Raw genomic sequence first — 17,469 nt, 5'->3', positions numbered from 1 at the left:
ATCACTTTGCCCAAAATCAAAATTTTTAGAGCACTACAATGACACTGCTCGCTATTAGAAGTTTGCACTGTTCTGAGGAGGTTTGTGACATTATCCCCAAAAGGTCCTTGTCAAAATGCACACAACCCAGAGAACTAGCACATTAATCCCATTAGTGAGCAATAATATGCTCATGAGGATGTGAAAAGGCCTACATTCTGAGAACACTTCTCCTTCAAGGTGAAGAGGAAGCCCCCAAAATTCACCCCTCCCTACCCACCCACTCACACGCTCACTACTACTATCTGCCTTACACTTACTGGAACTTATATCGTTAACCTTTTATCCCAGCCTGTGTCAATCATCCAAGAACCCCTGGATTCTAGGCCACTCTCCACGCTAATTTCCATGTAGTTCTGTATGTTCCTCTTCTGTCTTCCCATCTCTCCCAAATTTCTGTAACCCTTCCACTGTCTCCTCTATAATTCACTGCCCATGATCAACAAAATTCCCTGTATCTTCAACCTATTCTCTGGATATGCACTTCACAATCTTACTCTAACAAACCAGAGTTTCTCTGAAAGGACTGCCTCCCCTGCATCCTTTTCCAAAGGTGGCAGCTTGTCTCCCACAGCCCTCACACTGCTGAGCCTGAAGTGGGGTAGTTATCCTCATTTTTTATTTTGTTTTCAGACCATTCTTCTTTCCTCCTCGCTAAAACCCCCAGCTTTGAACCTCATGGCATCAGATTACAGCACTATCTATATGACCCTATGTGTTGCTTTTAACTACCAATGCCCAATTCATTCTCCCTTATTTCTTGATGATTTTAGCTCCTGTTTCAATGTCACTCCCTCCAGTGATACTCCTGTTTTAATTCTTGGGGATTTTCATACGCTTCTTGGTAATCCACCCTCACCCTGCCTCTCATTTTCTTGACTTCACTCTTTCAATGGTCTTTTTTTTTTTCTTCTACTTGAGTGCTAAGTAGTGAGATCTTGCAATGATCTTGCTCTCCACTCTATCTCAGCTACTCATTTCCAAAATTAAAATCTTGTCTTTCCCCACTCTCTCATCTCTATATCCTATCTTTCTAGCCTACTTCTATTGTTTTAATCTCTTGGATCTCCAATCTATTCACCTTTATGCTGTCCCTCAGCCCTCTGTCCTTCACCCTTCTTAAGGTTCACTCTCCTTACCCAACTTAAATTGAATGGTCAATCATTGTCATCATGCCCATGCATATATACCTGTCTCCCTTGCCCTTCTCTCAATTTGTTAAAACCACCATTCTGGGTAAATCTAACTCTCTACCTACTCTGGTTTGCACCCATGTAACTGTACATGGTCTGGAAAGCACACACACAAGCAAAGAACAAAGCCAGGATAACTGGTTTCACTTTAAATTAATCACCACCATATTCAAGTGAGCCCTTAATACTGCCAAGCAGTTACACTAAGCATCCCTTGTTCATTCACTCTCCCAATGTCCTAAGTTGTTTCACACCTTTTCTCTCACTCCCCTATCCTCAATCTCAGCTGATTCCTTGCCTCCAACTTCCCTGAGAAAATTGAAGCAATCAGAAAAGAACTCCCAAAGACTCTCATCACCTCATCTACCTATTTACTAATATCAGTATTCATCTACTCTGTCTTCTACACTTGTTCCCATAGATCAACCATCCCTGCCCTTGTCGAAAGCCAGGCTTTGCACTTGTGCACTTATGTACTCCAGAATATTTCCCCAGCAATTCTTCCCTCTCTCACACCATCAACTATCAACTCTCTACCATTTCATTTCAATCAGGGTACAAACATGCTATCATTTTTTGGTCTTCTCTTTCCCTTTCAGTTTCTGTCCTATTTCCTGGCTCCCCTTTGAAGCAAAACTATAAAGCTGTCTATACTTGCTGCTAAATTTCTCTTCTATTTTCTCTTAAACCCACAACAAACAGGTTTTTATTCCCAGCACTCCAACAAAAACCTGCTCTTTTAAACGTAAAGGTCAATTTTCAGCTGTCTTACTTGCTTTATCATGTTTTTATCTGATCACATTTGCTCACCCACTCTCTCTGGAGACACATTCAGCACTTGGTTTCCAGGACACAGAACTCTCTTGCTTTTCCCTTGCCTCAGTGGTTTTGCTGTCAAAATCTTTTTGCTTGTTCTTCGCCTCGACATTTTACTTTGGAGTTCTTGGTCCTCTTCTGTCTATAACCATTTCCTTGGTGATCTCATTCAGTCTCACAGCATTAAATATCATTTATATTGCCAACAAATCCCGAATTTATATCTGAATTTCATACATCTCTCTCAAACTCCAAGGTCATATTTCCTATATTCCCTTCAACATTTCAGGCTGAATGTCTTCAAGACATTTCCTATCCCACGTGCACCAAACTAAACTCCTAATCTTCCTCCCAAAAATCTCCAGTTACCATCCCTCTGCCCCCACGTCAGTTAACAACATATCCATATTTCAGTTTGTTCAGGGGAAAAACCTTAATTTATAACTCTTCTCTTTCTTTCACACCCTACATCTAATACATCAGGTAGCCCCACTGTCTTTACTTTCAAATTACATATAGAATGTGACTATTTTCTGCCACTTCCTCTGCCATCCTCTGTTTTGAGCCACCATTATCCCTTGCTTGTATTACTGCAAAAGCCTCCAAATGCTTCTTCCTGTGTCTACTCTTGCCCTACAGCAACCAGAATGAGCCTTTCAAAATATGTATCTTCTTTTTCTCCATGACCCTCCAATGGCTCCTATCTCAGAGTAAAAGCCTAAGCTAGTAGCTTACAATGTCATACATAATCTAGCTTCCCACGTTACCTCTACGACTTCGTCTTCTGTTGCTCACTCCACTTCAGCCACTCCTTGCTATTCCCCACACATGCCAGGTATTCTTCTGCCCAAAGGTTTTGTAGCAGCTCTTTCCTCTGCAGCTCTTCCCTCTGACTGGGATGCTCTTCCCCAGGGAATCTGAATTACTCCCTCACTTCCTTCAAGTCTTTGGTAAAATGTTACCTTTCCCATGAGACCTACTCTGACCTCTTTATTTAATGCTATGCCACTTTTTTCTTTTTTCCGTAGCACTTACTACCTTCCATTTATGTTTATTATCTGTCTCCTCCTGCTATAATGTCAGCTCTACTAGGTCAAGAACCTTTGTCCTTTTTATTTATAGATATATTCCAAGCACACAGAACAGTATTTGTCATACAGTAAGTACTCAAAAAATATTTATTGACAATAAATTCCTGAAGCCACACATTATAAAAATCTGAATGGTAGAAGGTGAGTAGAGGGAGGCTTATGTAGACACTAAATATTTTGTTGGGTTTTGGGGGATACTGTTGGATACTGGGGGAAGAGAATAAGGGATAAGGGAATGATGAGGAATTTGACAAAGCATTAAAAGCAACTGCCTACCATTATCCTTCAGTCCTGGGCTCCATTCAGGCACAAGCACAGGCTTTGTGTAAGAAAAGCAAAGTATTAGCCCAAGTTGGCAACATAGCCTTAGGCAATACTTAACCCACTCTGAGTCTCAGTCTCAACTGTGAAATGGAAATAAAACCTCTTACAGGATCATTGTGAGAAGTAAATACAAATACACACACACACACACACACACACACACAACGTGCATAGCACGTTACCTAGCATGCATTGGGTGCTCTAAAATACAGGTGCTATTATTTATCAAACCCCAGTATGCTATTTACCTCCTGAATTTATGGAGACCTCAGACTCATTAATTCAGGTGTAGTTATTTCCCAAACCACAATTCAGCAAGAATTTCAAGACTCTAATTGCATCTCTTATAAAAAGGGAAATCAATCACTTCCACAAGATGGCACTGTGTCCCAGCCCTGTTTCCCTAAATACAACAGGTTTGAAATTTTGTATAACTGTGTAACTGATGCCCTCTGCTGACTTGTTTTCTTTTTCTTGTCCTTGAGCCTTTGGCTTGGAGGATGTAAATGATGGCTCAATATGCATCCTCTATATGCTTGGTATGAATTATTAAATCCACAACGTAACCCAGCTGCCCAAAGTATTTCTCAAAAGTTTACTGACACCAATACAATCTCCACACAGAACACCACGCATGTTGCTACAGCCAGATGCACATGCCTTCTAGTTACATGCCAATCATAAATCAGCTGCATCACACCACAAAATAAAGGTCACCTGTCATCCTATTGCTCTACTTCTTCTTAATCCCTCCCATACCAACTTTAATCCTTAATCCTTGGCACCATTTTGGAAGTGTGAGCAAAGCTGCCTCCCCATTCCTCTCTCCTTGATCTCACTTGCCACACCACCCTCCAGCCTTACCTGTAACTTAGAGTGAAAAGAAGCAGAGCTGGGAGGAAGGGGTGCAGAGGGAGAAGGGCAGACAGCTTCTTATGCTGGCAAGTATTTGGCAGGTTGGGATTTAATTCTAATGCTACTGTAAACTTTTCCTCCTCACCTTTCCCCCTTTCCCACACACACCACAGTATTCTCTAGAACTCTAAATCATTCATATTCTACTTGCACCCTTTCAGTGTGGTTTAAATATAAGAGACTGACTAGATCACTGAATTTAAGTGATGAGTAACTTCCCACCACAACTGTCATACTACTTTATACCAATTGTTTTCTAGGCCTGAATCCCTGTGCCAGCAGCCCCCAAAGAGGCATGCCACAGGTGAGCCTCATCATCCTTCTGATGGCAGCAGTTAAGGACTCTGGATTGCTTGACATTTTCTTAATAGAACGTTTAATGAATTTTTTATTTGCAATTTTTCTTAAACCTTTATTTATTTTTGAGACAGGGTCTTGCTTTTTGCCCATGCTGGAGTGCAGTGATGTGAACACAGCTCACTGCATTCTCGACCTCCTGGGCTTAAGATCTGCCTGCCTTAACTTCTCGTGCAGCTGGGACCACAGGCACGCATCACCACCTCCAGTTAATTTTTTAAATTTTTTGTAGAGACAGAAGTCTCATTTTGTTGCCCAGGCTCGTCTCAAACTCCTGGGTTCAAGCAATTTTCCCACCTCAGCCTCCCAAAATGCTGAGATTGCAGGTGTGAGCCATTGCGCCCAGCCAGATACAGCATTTTTTACAAATTGAAGATTTGTGGCAACCTTGTGTTAAGCAAGTCTGTCAGTACCATTGTTCCAATTGCATGTGCTCACTTCGTGTTCCTGTGTCACATTTTGGTAATTATGACAATATTTCAAACTTTATTATCATATCTGTTATGCTGATCTGTGATCAGTGATCTTTGATGTTACCATTGCAATTGTTTTGGGGTACCACAAACTATACCCATATAAGAGGGCAAACTTAGTGGATAAATGTGTGTGTGTGTTCTGACTGCTCCACTGACCAGCTCTTTCCTGTCTTTCTTCCTCTTCTTGGGCCTCCCTATTTCCTGAGACACAACAGTATCAAAATTAAGCCAATTAATAACCCTGCAATGGCTTTTAACTGTTCAAGTGAAAAGAAGAGTCGCACATCTCTCATTTTAAATCAAAAGTAGAAATGATTAAGCTTAGTGATGAAGGCATATCAAAAGCCAAGACAGGCTGAAAGCCAGGCCTCTTGTGACAAACAGCCAAGTTGTGAATGCAAATAAAAAGTTATTGAAGGAAATTAAAAGTGGTACTCCCATGATAAGAAACTAAAACAGCCTTACTGTTAATACAGATAAAGTTCTAGTGGTCTGTATAAAAGACTAAACCAGTCACAACATTCCCTTAGGCCAAAGCATAAACCACAACAAGGCCCTAACTCTTCTCAATTTAACAAAGGCTGAGAGAGGAGAGGAAGCTGCAGAAGAAAGATTTGAAACTAAGAGAGGTTGATTCATGAGGTTTAAGGAAAACAGCCATCTCTGTAACATAAAAGTGCACACTAAAGCAGCAAGTGCTGATACAGAAGCTGCAAGTTATCCAGAAGATCTACCTAAGAACACTGATGCAGGCTTCCACTCCAAGATGGCCAAACAGGAACAGCTCCAGTCTGCAGCTCCCAGCGTGATCGATGCAGAAGACAGGTGATTTCTGCATTTCCAACTGAGGTATCTGGTTCATCTCACTGGGCCTGGTTGGACAGTGAGTACAGTCGATGGAGGGTGAGCCAAAGCAGGGCGGGGCATCGCCTCACCTGGGAAGCGCAAGGGGTTGGGTGATTTCCCTTTCCTAGCCAAGGGAAGCCGTGACAGACTGTACCTGGAAAAACAGGACACTCCTGCCCCAAACACTGTGCTTTTCCCAAGGTCTTAGCAACCGGCAGACAAGGAGATTCTCTCTCATGCTTGGCTTGGTGGGTCCCATGCCCATGGGGCCTTGCTCACTGTAGCACAGCAGTCTGAAATCAAACTGTGAGGCGGCAGCCTGGCTGGGGGAGGGGCGTCTGCCATCGCTGAGGCTTGAGTAGGTAAACAAACCAGCCGGGAAGCTCAAACTGGGTGGAGGCCACTGCAGTTCAGCAAGGCCTACCGCCTCAATAGACTCCACCTCTGTAGGCAGGACATAGCTGAACAAAAGTGAGCAGACAACTTCTGCAAACTTAAACGTCCCTGTCTGACAGCTCTGAAGAGAGCAGTGGTTCTCCCAGCACAGCATTTGAACTCTGAGAATAGACAGACTGCCTCCTCAATTGGGTTCCTGACCCCCAGGTAGCCTAACTGGGAGACACCTCCCAGTAGGGGCCAACTGACACCTCATATAGGTGGGTGCCTCTCCGGGACGAAGATTCCAGAGGAAGGATCAGGCAGCAATGTTTGCTGTTCTGCAATATTTGCTGTTCTGCAGCCTCCGCTGGTGATACCCAGGCAAACAGGGTCTGGAGTGGACCTCCAGCAAACTCCAACAGACCTGCAGCTGAGGGACGTGACTGTTAGAAGGAAAACTAACAAACAAAAAGGAATAGCATTAACATCAACAAAAAGGACATCTACACCAAAACCCTATCTGTAGGTCACCAACATCAAACACCAAAGGTAAATAAGACCACAAAGATGGGAAGAAACCAGAGAAGAAAAGCTGAAAATTCTAAAAACCAGAGCGCCTCTTCTCCTCCAAAGGATCGCAGCTCCTCGCCAGCAATGGAACAAAGCTGGACAGAGAATGACTTTAATGAGTTGACAGAAGTAGGCTTCAGAAGGTCAGTAATAACAAACTTTTCTGAGCTAAAGAAGTATGTTCTAACCAATCGCAAGGAAGTTAAAAACCTTGAAAAAAGGATAGACGAATGGCTAACTAGAATAAACAGCATAGACAAGACCTTAAATGACCTGATGGAGCTGAAAACCATGGTACGAGAAATATGTGATGCATACACAAGCTTCAATAGCCGATTTGATCAAGTGGAAGAAAAGGTATCAGTGATTGAGATCAAATTAATGAAATAAAGCAAGAAGACAAGTTTAGAGAAAAAAGAGTAAAAAGAAACAAAGCCTCCAAGAAATATGGGACTATGTGAAAAGACCAAATCTACGTTTGATTGGTGTACCTGAAAGTGATGGGGAGAATGGAACCAAGTTGGAAAACACTCTTCAGGATATTATCCAGCCTAGCAAGGCAGGCCAACATTCAAATTCAGGAAATACACAGAACACCACAAAGATACCTCTTGAGAAGAGCAACTCCAAGACACATAACTGTCAGATTCACTAAGGTTGACATGAAGGAAAAAATGTTAAGGGCAGCCAGAAAGAAAGGTCAGGTTACCCACAAAGGGAAGCACATCAGACTAACAGTGGACCTCTCAGCAGAAACCCTACAAGCCAGAAGAGAGTGGGGGCCAAATATTCAACACTCTTAAAGAAAAGAATTTTCAACCCAGAACTTCATATCCAGCCAAACTAAGCTTCATAAGTGAAGGAGAAATAAAATCCTTTATGGACAAGCAAATGCTGAGAGATTTTGTCACCACCAGGCCTGCCTTACAAGAGCTGCTGAAGGAAGCACTAAACATGGAAAGGAACAACTGGTACCAGCCACTGCGAAAATATGCCAAATTGTAAAGACCATTGATGCTAGGAAGAAACTGCATCAATTAACGGGCAAGATATCCAGCTAACATCACAATCACAGGATCAAATTAACACATAATGATATTAACTTTAAATGTAAATGGTCTAAATGCCCCAATTAAAAGACAGAAACTGGCAAATTGGATAAAGAGTCAAGACCCATCAGTGTGCTGTATTCAGGAGACCCATCTCACGTGCAGAGACACACATAGGCTCAAAATAAAAGGACGGAGGAAGACCTACCAAGCAAATGGAAAGCAAAAAAAAGCAGGGGTTACAATCCTAGTCTCTGATAAAACAGACTTTAAACCAACAAAGATCAAAAGAGACAAGGCCATTACATAATGGTAAGGGGATCAATTCAACAAGAAGAGCTAACTATCCTAAATATATATGCACCCAATACAGGAGCACCCAGATTCATAAAGCAAGTCCTTAGAGACCTACAAAGAGGCTTAGACTCCAACACAATAATAATGGGAGACTTTAACACCCCACTGTAAATATTAGACAGATCAACGAGACAAAATGTTAACAAGGATAACCAGGATTGAACTCAGCTCTGCACCAAGCAGACCTAATAGACATCTACAAAACTCTCCACCCCACATCAACAAAATATACATTCTTCTCAGCACCACATCGCACTTATTCTAACATTGACCACATGGTTGGAAGTAAAGCACTCCTCAGCAAATGTAAAAGAACAGAAATCACAACAAACTGTGTCTCAGACCACAGTGCAATCAAATTAGAACTCACGATTAAGAAACTCACTTAAAGCCACACAACTACATGGAAACTGAACAACCTGCTCCTGAATGACTACTGGGTACATAACAAAATGAAGGCAGAAATAAAGATGTTCTTTGAAACCAATGAGAACAAAGACACAGAATCTCTGGGATGCATTTAAAGCAGTGTGTAGAGGGAAATTTATAGCACTAAATGCCCACAAGAAAAGCAGGAAAGATCTAAAATCAACACACTAACATCACAATTAAAAGAACTAGAGAAGCAAAAGCAAATTCAAAAGCTAGCAGAAGGCAAGAAATAACTAAGATCAGAGCAGAACTGAAGGAGATAGAGACATAAAAAACCCTTCAAAAAATCAATGACTCCAGGAGATGGTTTTTTGAAAAGTTCAACAAAATTGATAGACCGCTAGCAAGACTAATTAAGAAGAAAAGAGAAGAATCAAATAGACACAATAAAAAATGATAAAGGGGATATCACCACCAATCCCACAGAAATACAAACTACCATCAGAGAACACTATAAACACCTCTATGCAAATGAACTAGAAAATCTAGAAGAAATGGATAAATTCCTGGACACATACACCCTCCCACGACTAAACGAGGAAAGAGCTGAATCTCTGACTAGACCAATAACAGGCTCTGAAATTGAAGAAATAATTAATAGCCTACCAACCAGAAAAAGTCCAGGACCAGATGGATTCACAGCCGAATTCTACCAGAGGTACAAAGAGGAACTGGTACCATTCCTTCTGAAACTATTCCAATCAATAGAAAAAGAAGGAATCCTCCCTAACTCATTTTATGAGGCCAGCATCATCCTGATACCAAAGCCTGGCAAAGACACACAAAAAAGAGAACTTTAGGCCAATATCCCTGATGAATGTCGATGCAAAAATCCTCAATAAAATACTGGCAAACGGAATCCAGCAGCATATCAAAAAGCTTATCCACCACGATCAAATTGGCTTCATCGTGAGCCAATTTGGGATGCAAGTCTGGTTCAACATAACGCAAATCAATAAACGTAATCCATCACATAAACAGAACCAACAAAAAAAACCACAAAATTATCTCAATAAATGCAGAAAAGGTCTTTGACAAAATTCAACAGCCCTTCATGCTAAAAACTCTCAATTAACTAGGTATCGGTGGAATGTATCTCAAAATAATAAGAGCTACTCATGACAAACCCACAACCAATATCATACTGAATGGGCAGAAATTGGAAGCATTCCCTTTGAAAACCGGCACAAGACAAGCATGCCCTCTCTCACCACTCCTATTCAACATAGTGTTGGAAGTTCTGGCCAGGGCAATCAGCCAAGAGAAAGAAATAAAGGGTATTCAATTAGGAAAAGAGGAAGTCAAATTGTCCCTGTTTCCAGATGACATGATTGTACATTTAGAAAACCCCATCGTCTCAGCCCAAAATCTCCTTAAGCTGATAAGCAACTTCAGCAAAGTCTCAAGATACAAAATCAATGTGCAAAAATCACAGCATTCCTATACATCAATAACAGACAAACAGAGTCAAATCATGAGTGAACTCCCATTCACAATTGCTACAAAGAGAATAAAACACCTAGGAATCCAACTTACAAGGGATGCGAAAGACCTCTTCAAGAAGAACTACAAATCACTGCTCAATGAAATAAAAGAGGACACAAACAAATGGAAGAACATTCCATGTTCATGGATAGGAAGAATCAGTATCATGAAAATGGCCATACCGCCCAAGGTAATTTATAGATTCAATGCCATCTCCATGAAGCTACCAATGACTTTCTTCACCGAATTGGAAAAAACTACTTTAAAGTTCATATGGAACCAAAAAAAGAGCATGCATTGCCAAGACAATCCTAAGTAAAAAGAACAAAGTTGGAGGCATCACCCTACCTGACTTCAAACTATACTACAAGGCTACAGTAAGCAAAACAGCATGGTACTGGTACCAAAACAGAGATATAGACCAATGGAACAGAACAGAGGCCTCAGAAATAACACCACACATCTACAACCATCTGATCTTTGACAAACCTGACAAAAACAAGCAATGGGGAAAGGAATCCCGATTTAATAAATGGTGCTGGGAAAACTGGCTAGCCATATGTGGAAAGCTGAAACTGGATCCCTTCCTTATACCTTATACAAAAATTAATTCAAGATGGATTAAAGACTCAAATGTTAGACCTAAAACCATAAAAACCCTAGAAGAAAGCTAGGTAATACCATTCAGGATATAGGCATGGGCAAGGACTTCATGACTAAAACACCAAAAGCAATGGCAACAAAAGCCAAAATAGACAAATGGGATCTAATTAAACTAAAGAGCTTCTGCATGGCAAAAGAAACTACCATCAGAGTGAACAGGCAACCTACAGAATGGGAGAAAATTTTTGCAATCTACCCATCTGACAAAGGGCTAATATCCAGAATCTACAAAGAACTTAAACAAATTTACAAGAAAAAAACAACCCCATCAAAAAGTGGGCAAAGGATACGAACAGACACTTCTCAGAAGAAGACATCTGTGCTGCCAACAGACACATGAAAAAATGCTCATCATCACTGGTCATCAGAGAAATGCAAATGAAAACCACAATGAGATACCATCTCACACCAGTTAGAATGGTGATCATTAAAAAGTCAGGAAACAACAGATGCTGGAGAGGATGTGGAGAAATAACACTTTTACACTGCTGGTAGGAGAGTAAATTAGTTCAACCATTGTGGAAGACAGTGTGGCGATTCCTCAAGGATTCAGAGCTAGAAATACCATTTGACCCAGCCATCCCATTACTGGGTATATACCCAAAGGATTATAAATCATGCTACTATAAAGACACATGCACACGTATGTTTATTGCAGCACTATTCAAAATAGCAAAGACTTGGAACCAACCCAAATGTCCATCAATGACAGACTGGATTATGAAAATGTGGTACATATACACCATAGAATACTATGCAGCCATAAAAAAGGATGAGTTCACGTCCTTTGCAGGGACACGGATAAAGCTGGAAACCATCATTCTCAGCAAGCTATCACAAGGACAGAAAACCGAATACCACATGTTCTTACTCATAGGTGGGATTGAACAATGAGAACACTTTGACACAGGGTGGGGAACATCACACACTAGGGCCTGCCGGGGGGTGGGGGGAGGGGGGAGGGACAGCATTAGGATAAATACCTAATGTAAATGACAAGTTGATGGGTACAGCAAACCAACATGGCACTTGTATACCTATGTAACAAACCTGCACATTGTGCACATGTACCCTAGAACTTACAGTATAATAATAATAATAATAATAATAATAAACAAAACGATTTATTTCTACTAGAAAAAAAAACACTGACAAAGGTAGCTACACTCAACAATAGATATTCAATGTAGACAAAAGAGCCTTCTATTGGAAGGTGCCATCTAGGATTTTCATAGCTAAAGAGGAGAAGTCAATGTCTGGCTTCAAAGGACAGGCTGACTCTCTTGTTAGGGGCTAATGTAGTTGGTGACTTGACATCAATGCTCATTTCCCATTCTGAAAATCCCAGGGCCCTTGAAAATTACGTGAAATCTACTCTGCTCATGCTCTGTAAGTAAAACAATAAAGCACGGATAGCAGCACATCTGTTTACAGCATGATATACTGAATATTTTAAGCCGAGTGTTGAGCCTACTGCTCAGAAAAAAAAAAAGATTCCTTTCAAAATATTACTGTTCATTTAAAATTTGTTTCCATGCCTGCTAACACAGCGTCCATTCTGAAGTCCATGGATCAAAGAGTAATTTTAACTTTGAAGTCTAATTAAGAAATACATTTTGTAAGGCTATAGCTGCCATAGATAGTGATTCCTCTGATGGATCTAGGCATTGCCATTAAGAACATTTGTAACTTGTGAGAGGAGGTCAAAATATCGACATTAACAGGAGTTTGGAAGATGTTGACTCCAACCCTTATGAATTACTCTGAGAGGTTTGAGACTTCAGCGGAGCAAATAACTGCAGATGTGGTGGAAATAGCAAGAGAACTAGAAGTGGTGTGTAAAGATGTGACTGAATTGCTACAATCGTATGATAGAACTGAAGAGATAAGAAATTGATTACTATGAGTAGCAAGAAAAGTGGTTTCCCAAAATGAAATCTACTTCTGATGAAGATGCCGTGAACATTGTTTTTGTTGAAATAACAATTTTTAGAATATTACATGAAATTGTTATAAAGCAGTGGCAGGGTTTGAGAGGGTTGACCCAATTTTGAAAGATGTTCTACTGTGAGTAAAATGCTATCAAACAGCATCATGTGCTACAGAGAAATCTTTCTTGAAAGGAAGAGTTGATAGATGCAGCAAACTTCATTACTGTCTTATTTCATGAAATTGCCACAGCCACCTCAGCCTTCAGCACCTACCACCCTTATGTCAGCAGCCATCAACATCAAGGCAAGACCCTCATCAGCAAAAAGATTCTGATTCACAGAAGGCTCAGATGATTGTTCGCATTTTTAGCAAGAAAGCATTTTTAAATTAGGGTATGCATATTTTTTAGACATGAGAGTGCACACTTTATAGACTTTATTATAATGTAAGCATAAATTTTATACACACTGGAAAACCAAAAAATTCATGTGATTTGTTTTATTGTAATATTAGCTTTATTGTAGTGGTCTGGAACCGAACCTCAGTATCTCCAAGGTATGCCTGTATATAGACAGATATTGGTGCACATATATGTGAATGGTATACACACTTTGTGTGTGTGTAAATGTCTATATATTCACACTTATATATGATTTATCTATCTAGTTTTATCACATCTCTCTTCAAAAGCCCCTTAACTTGCCACTGACTACAGGATACAATAATGCAAAGTATTCAGCACTCTCAGATTTCAGTCCCTCACTACAGCCCATTTGTCCTGTGCTATTCTCCACTGCCAGGATGCATCAGGTCCTGTGCACTCTGGCACATACTGTTCCTTCTAGCTGTAATAACCTTCTCCCCACAGCTACCACTTTTCTGTCCAAATTAAGCCTACTGCCTCACCCTTCATCCTTGCATCTATCCCACAACTCTCCGTCTCCCACCACCTTCACAATGAATTTCTACAACCACCAAATTGTGTAAGATCAGGGACTGAGTGACTCCAAATACTATACAGTGTGACAGGGAAAAGCTGAAAATGATAGTGCAGCCATATTGTCATCCCACCAAGAAACTATTCTTGAAAGTTTGAGAAACTTTCTGGTCACCAATATGCACGTTTGCTACCTGAGTTCCCTAAAATTAACAATCACAAATGCCTTCAAATAATACAAATGTATTAATACATATAAACAAAAACTACAATTTCATAGAACTCTTTACTATCTTCAACCACCAACACCTAGCCCTGTTCCTGATGTGGACTATAGAATAATTATGAGGCATGCCTCTATTGAGGCACAAGCTCAAACCAGGAGCAGGCAGTGGACAGATGCTTTGGGCTTCAGAGGTTAGTCCCTGAAACCCTTTTCTCCTCATTGGCCAGTGTCCTTGGATATAGAAAGCAGTCCAATTGACCTTACAGAAAACCACCAATTTTTTTTTATCACAAAACACAATATTCATCTGTCCAAATAAAACTCTGAAAAAGAATGTGACATGACAAGAGCTGAAGACACTAGTTCAAAGTCATGTCCCAGACATTCTTGAGAAATTTATGTTCAAAGAAATAAAAACATTATATTTTGGAATGACTCCCTTAACAAAATTTCTGATTTGAAATTAATTCCTAGTGATAAAAGGACAGTATAGAAACTTGCCACAAATGAATTACCACAGGAATAACCAGCTATCTTGGGAGGTGCCTGCTGCATTTGGCACCTTGTCTCTGCTCTCTTCAGGTTTTCTTGCATGTCAGCTTAAACAACATCTAATACATTAGTACTAGCTATTACGTAGTGCTGATGCTAATACATAGTGCTTCGTACCAGGCATTCTTCAAAGCACTTTGCATGTATCCCATTTACCACAATTCTAGAGGTAGATACTTTTATTCCCACTTTACAGATGAAAACTGAGACATAGAACAGTTGTGGCCCAAGATTTGATAATTTATTTCCGCCTTAGACAAACTGGATTGCTCCCCATTACCTACAGTATAGAGCCCAAATTCATAGCCCTCAAATTGCTACTCAGCCTCCCATTCTGACTTTTTCCCAATATCCCCTCCCGAAAGTCCCCATAACCCTGAACGGCCATCAAATATTGTCTCATCATTGTGCCCATGCTAAGGACAGATGGGCACAGTAGTAGTCTTATGTTGCCTGCAAATGTGTTTTTAGACTGATTAATTTACAAGTCAGATTTCATATTAAAAATCAGATATACAGTTATTGGGATTTCTTTTAGAATCCTATCTGGAATTCTAAAGGTCTGAAGCTAGGCACAAACTGTGAATAGATGCAGCACAATAGCACGTGTCTCCATTGGACATCTCTATAGTTGTTCACAGCTGCCATCAGTCACACAAAGTATGCCAGTTTCACTCACTTCCATTACTGACCTGGCTTCTAAAGGCCTTCACCACAATGCCCTAAAACCATCTTTTGCCTATTTAAGTCTCCCCTATCCTCCAAGACTAAGCTTAAATGTCACCGCCTCTCATATTTCCTAATTATTCCAGCTGAAATTTATCTCCAGCTTCTGAATTCCCCCTAGCATTCTGCTTATTGTGACACATCACACTCTGCTTTGCAATTAGTTGTGATATGCTTCCCTAAGAACAAGGTAGAAACTCTGAGTCAAGGTTAAGTAACCAATTCTGTGATCTTGGGCAACAAAACTGAACATAGCACCCTGTGTTCTAAGATTTGAGCCCTAGATAAATAAAAGAGCATTAGCACATTGAAAAGGGTAGAAAGAAGTGACTTTACACACACACACACACACACACACACACACTTCACTCTTCATGCCCCTCTGTCTGCTTCCTGTTTATGGAAAAATCATGAGACAACTTGATGAATGTGTTATTTTTTTAATAGAAACCACATCACTTCATATGTTATAGCATGTAATTCAAGAGGTCCCCAGAAAGTTTTTTCATCTACAAAATAACAGAAAGGATAAGCACCCTCACCACCCAAGCCTTTGGTTCATTTTTTTTGTTGTTTTGATCTCTGTTCTCTTACCACAATGACATGCTGCTTCCAGAATCGAACTCTGTCTTTAAGTTCTATACTAGTTAGGAGGCTAATCTATCAGCTTGCCTTAATAACGTAATGGATGTCCTAATTTAACTGAGGAACCTGGACAAGTCTTCCTTGATTTCAGCTTCATCCCAAGGCCCATGAATGTTTTCTTTAAAAAGCTGCAAGCGAATGAGGTAGAATGGACACAGACATGAGATAGACATCAGCAGAAGGGCAAAGAGTATGGCTCCCACAGCACTAATGGACAGTAGGCCTCCCAAGGCTGAGAACGCAAAAAGCAGTGTGACCCCCACATAGCTCCGGGGAGTACATGCCTTTAGTTTCTTCTGCAACATGGGCCACAGGGCAAAAATCTGAATGGCAAATGTCACCATGATGAAGGCATGCAGGGACCGGGGAAGACGTGATGCCAAGCATACAGAAGCAAAGATGGCCATGTTCAAGGATAGTGTGCTGGATACAATGGCAGCATTGGCACCATAGTCAAAAAAGATGAGATGGCCTAACAGCATGAATACTGACATGGCATAGATGGTGTCAGTGCTGACAGACTCTGTAAGGGTCTTCAGCACTGGTGAAAACCCATAAGTGAAAGTAATGAAGACTAGGGAACTCTTCAGGTCAGCCCACCGGGTCTGCCCACTCTTCTTCCGCCCTTCACCTCCATCAATGAGATCAAACAAAACATACCCAATCAGTGAAGAAGCCAGGCCAGCCCCTAAAAGCCAATGGGGGGCCAGAAGACCCTCATCCATATACCACCAGATAACCACAAAAACACAAACACTGCACAGCTGCTGGATCACCACACTGGACTCAAATACCACAGCCCAATATTGGTATTTCCGAGCATGGATGTTTTTCCGGAGCTCTTCCAGGAATCGCCGGTCCACATAGTTATCAGGAAAGGGCTGTCGCTCATACAAGACCTTCTGCCACTTGACCTCCTTGGTGTTAGTTACAGGTTGAGCATACATTATCCTTTCATTCAAACTCAGGCCAGTTTAATCATCGCCCTCACAGAAGTCCAGGTGGTTCTTGTTCTTTATGAAGTTTTGAAATGAGACCTCCCTGGAAATTCCATGCTGTGTTGATGTTCTACCAACCTTTCCTTGTTTTCAAAGGCAGCAACCCAGGCTAGGCCTACAATAGATGAATTTGTCTCTGAGGCAGGACAACACAGCCAAGTTCCTAGAAAAAGAGAGACTGTGAACCTACGAAAGTTGTGAAAGGTCAAGAGTAGTACTGAGTTAAAGTCAAATCAACTCAGTTTACTAAAAGTCTGAGAAAAATGTATGTGGTAGTCACCTTATGGGACATCAAAACTGCATTTCAGATTTGAAAATTATAATTCCTTGAATAATAATAGACATCTGTTAGCTATCGCTTATTGAGTACCTACTATGTGCTAAGTGCCTTATGTATCTTCTTTCACTTAATCCTCACAACCTTGTAAGTTAGTATTAGTCCTGCTTTGGTAAAAAAGCTGA

General features: G+C 40.8%; 1 protein-coding gene across 3 annotated transcripts in view; it reads right to left on the bottom strand.

Moving 5' to 3' along the window:
- PIGC (phosphatidylinositol glycan anchor biosynthesis class C) overlaps window positions 1-17,469 on the bottom strand; it is a 51,254-nt gene that overhangs the window by 32,635 nt on the left and 1,150 nt on the right. The window contains exon 2 of one of the 3 annotated variants that reach the window (XM_055377793.2): window positions 15,789-17,193. The exons of 1 other annotated variant lie outside the window; for it this stretch is intronic. In XM_055377793.2, the coding sequence (XP_055233768.1) occupies window positions 16,063-16,956 (894 nt within the window). In that variant the 5' untranslated portion in view covers window positions 16,957-17,193 and the 3' untranslated portion in view covers window positions 15,789-16,062. Of the gene's footprint in view, window positions 1-15,788; window positions 17,194-17,469 lie in introns of those variants that run through there. One more of the 3 variants, XM_004027906.5, reaches the window with a different exon arrangement.

The sequence above is a fragment of the Gorilla gorilla genome, chromosome 1 (genome assembly GCF_029281585.2).
Source record: "Gorilla gorilla gorilla isolate KB3781 chromosome 1, NHGRI_mGorGor1-v2.1_pri, whole genome shotgun sequence".
Taxonomy (NCBI): Eukaryota; Metazoa; Chordata; class Mammalia; order Primates; family Hominidae; genus Gorilla; species Gorilla gorilla.
This window is presented reverse-complemented; position numbering and strand designations above follow the sequence as displayed.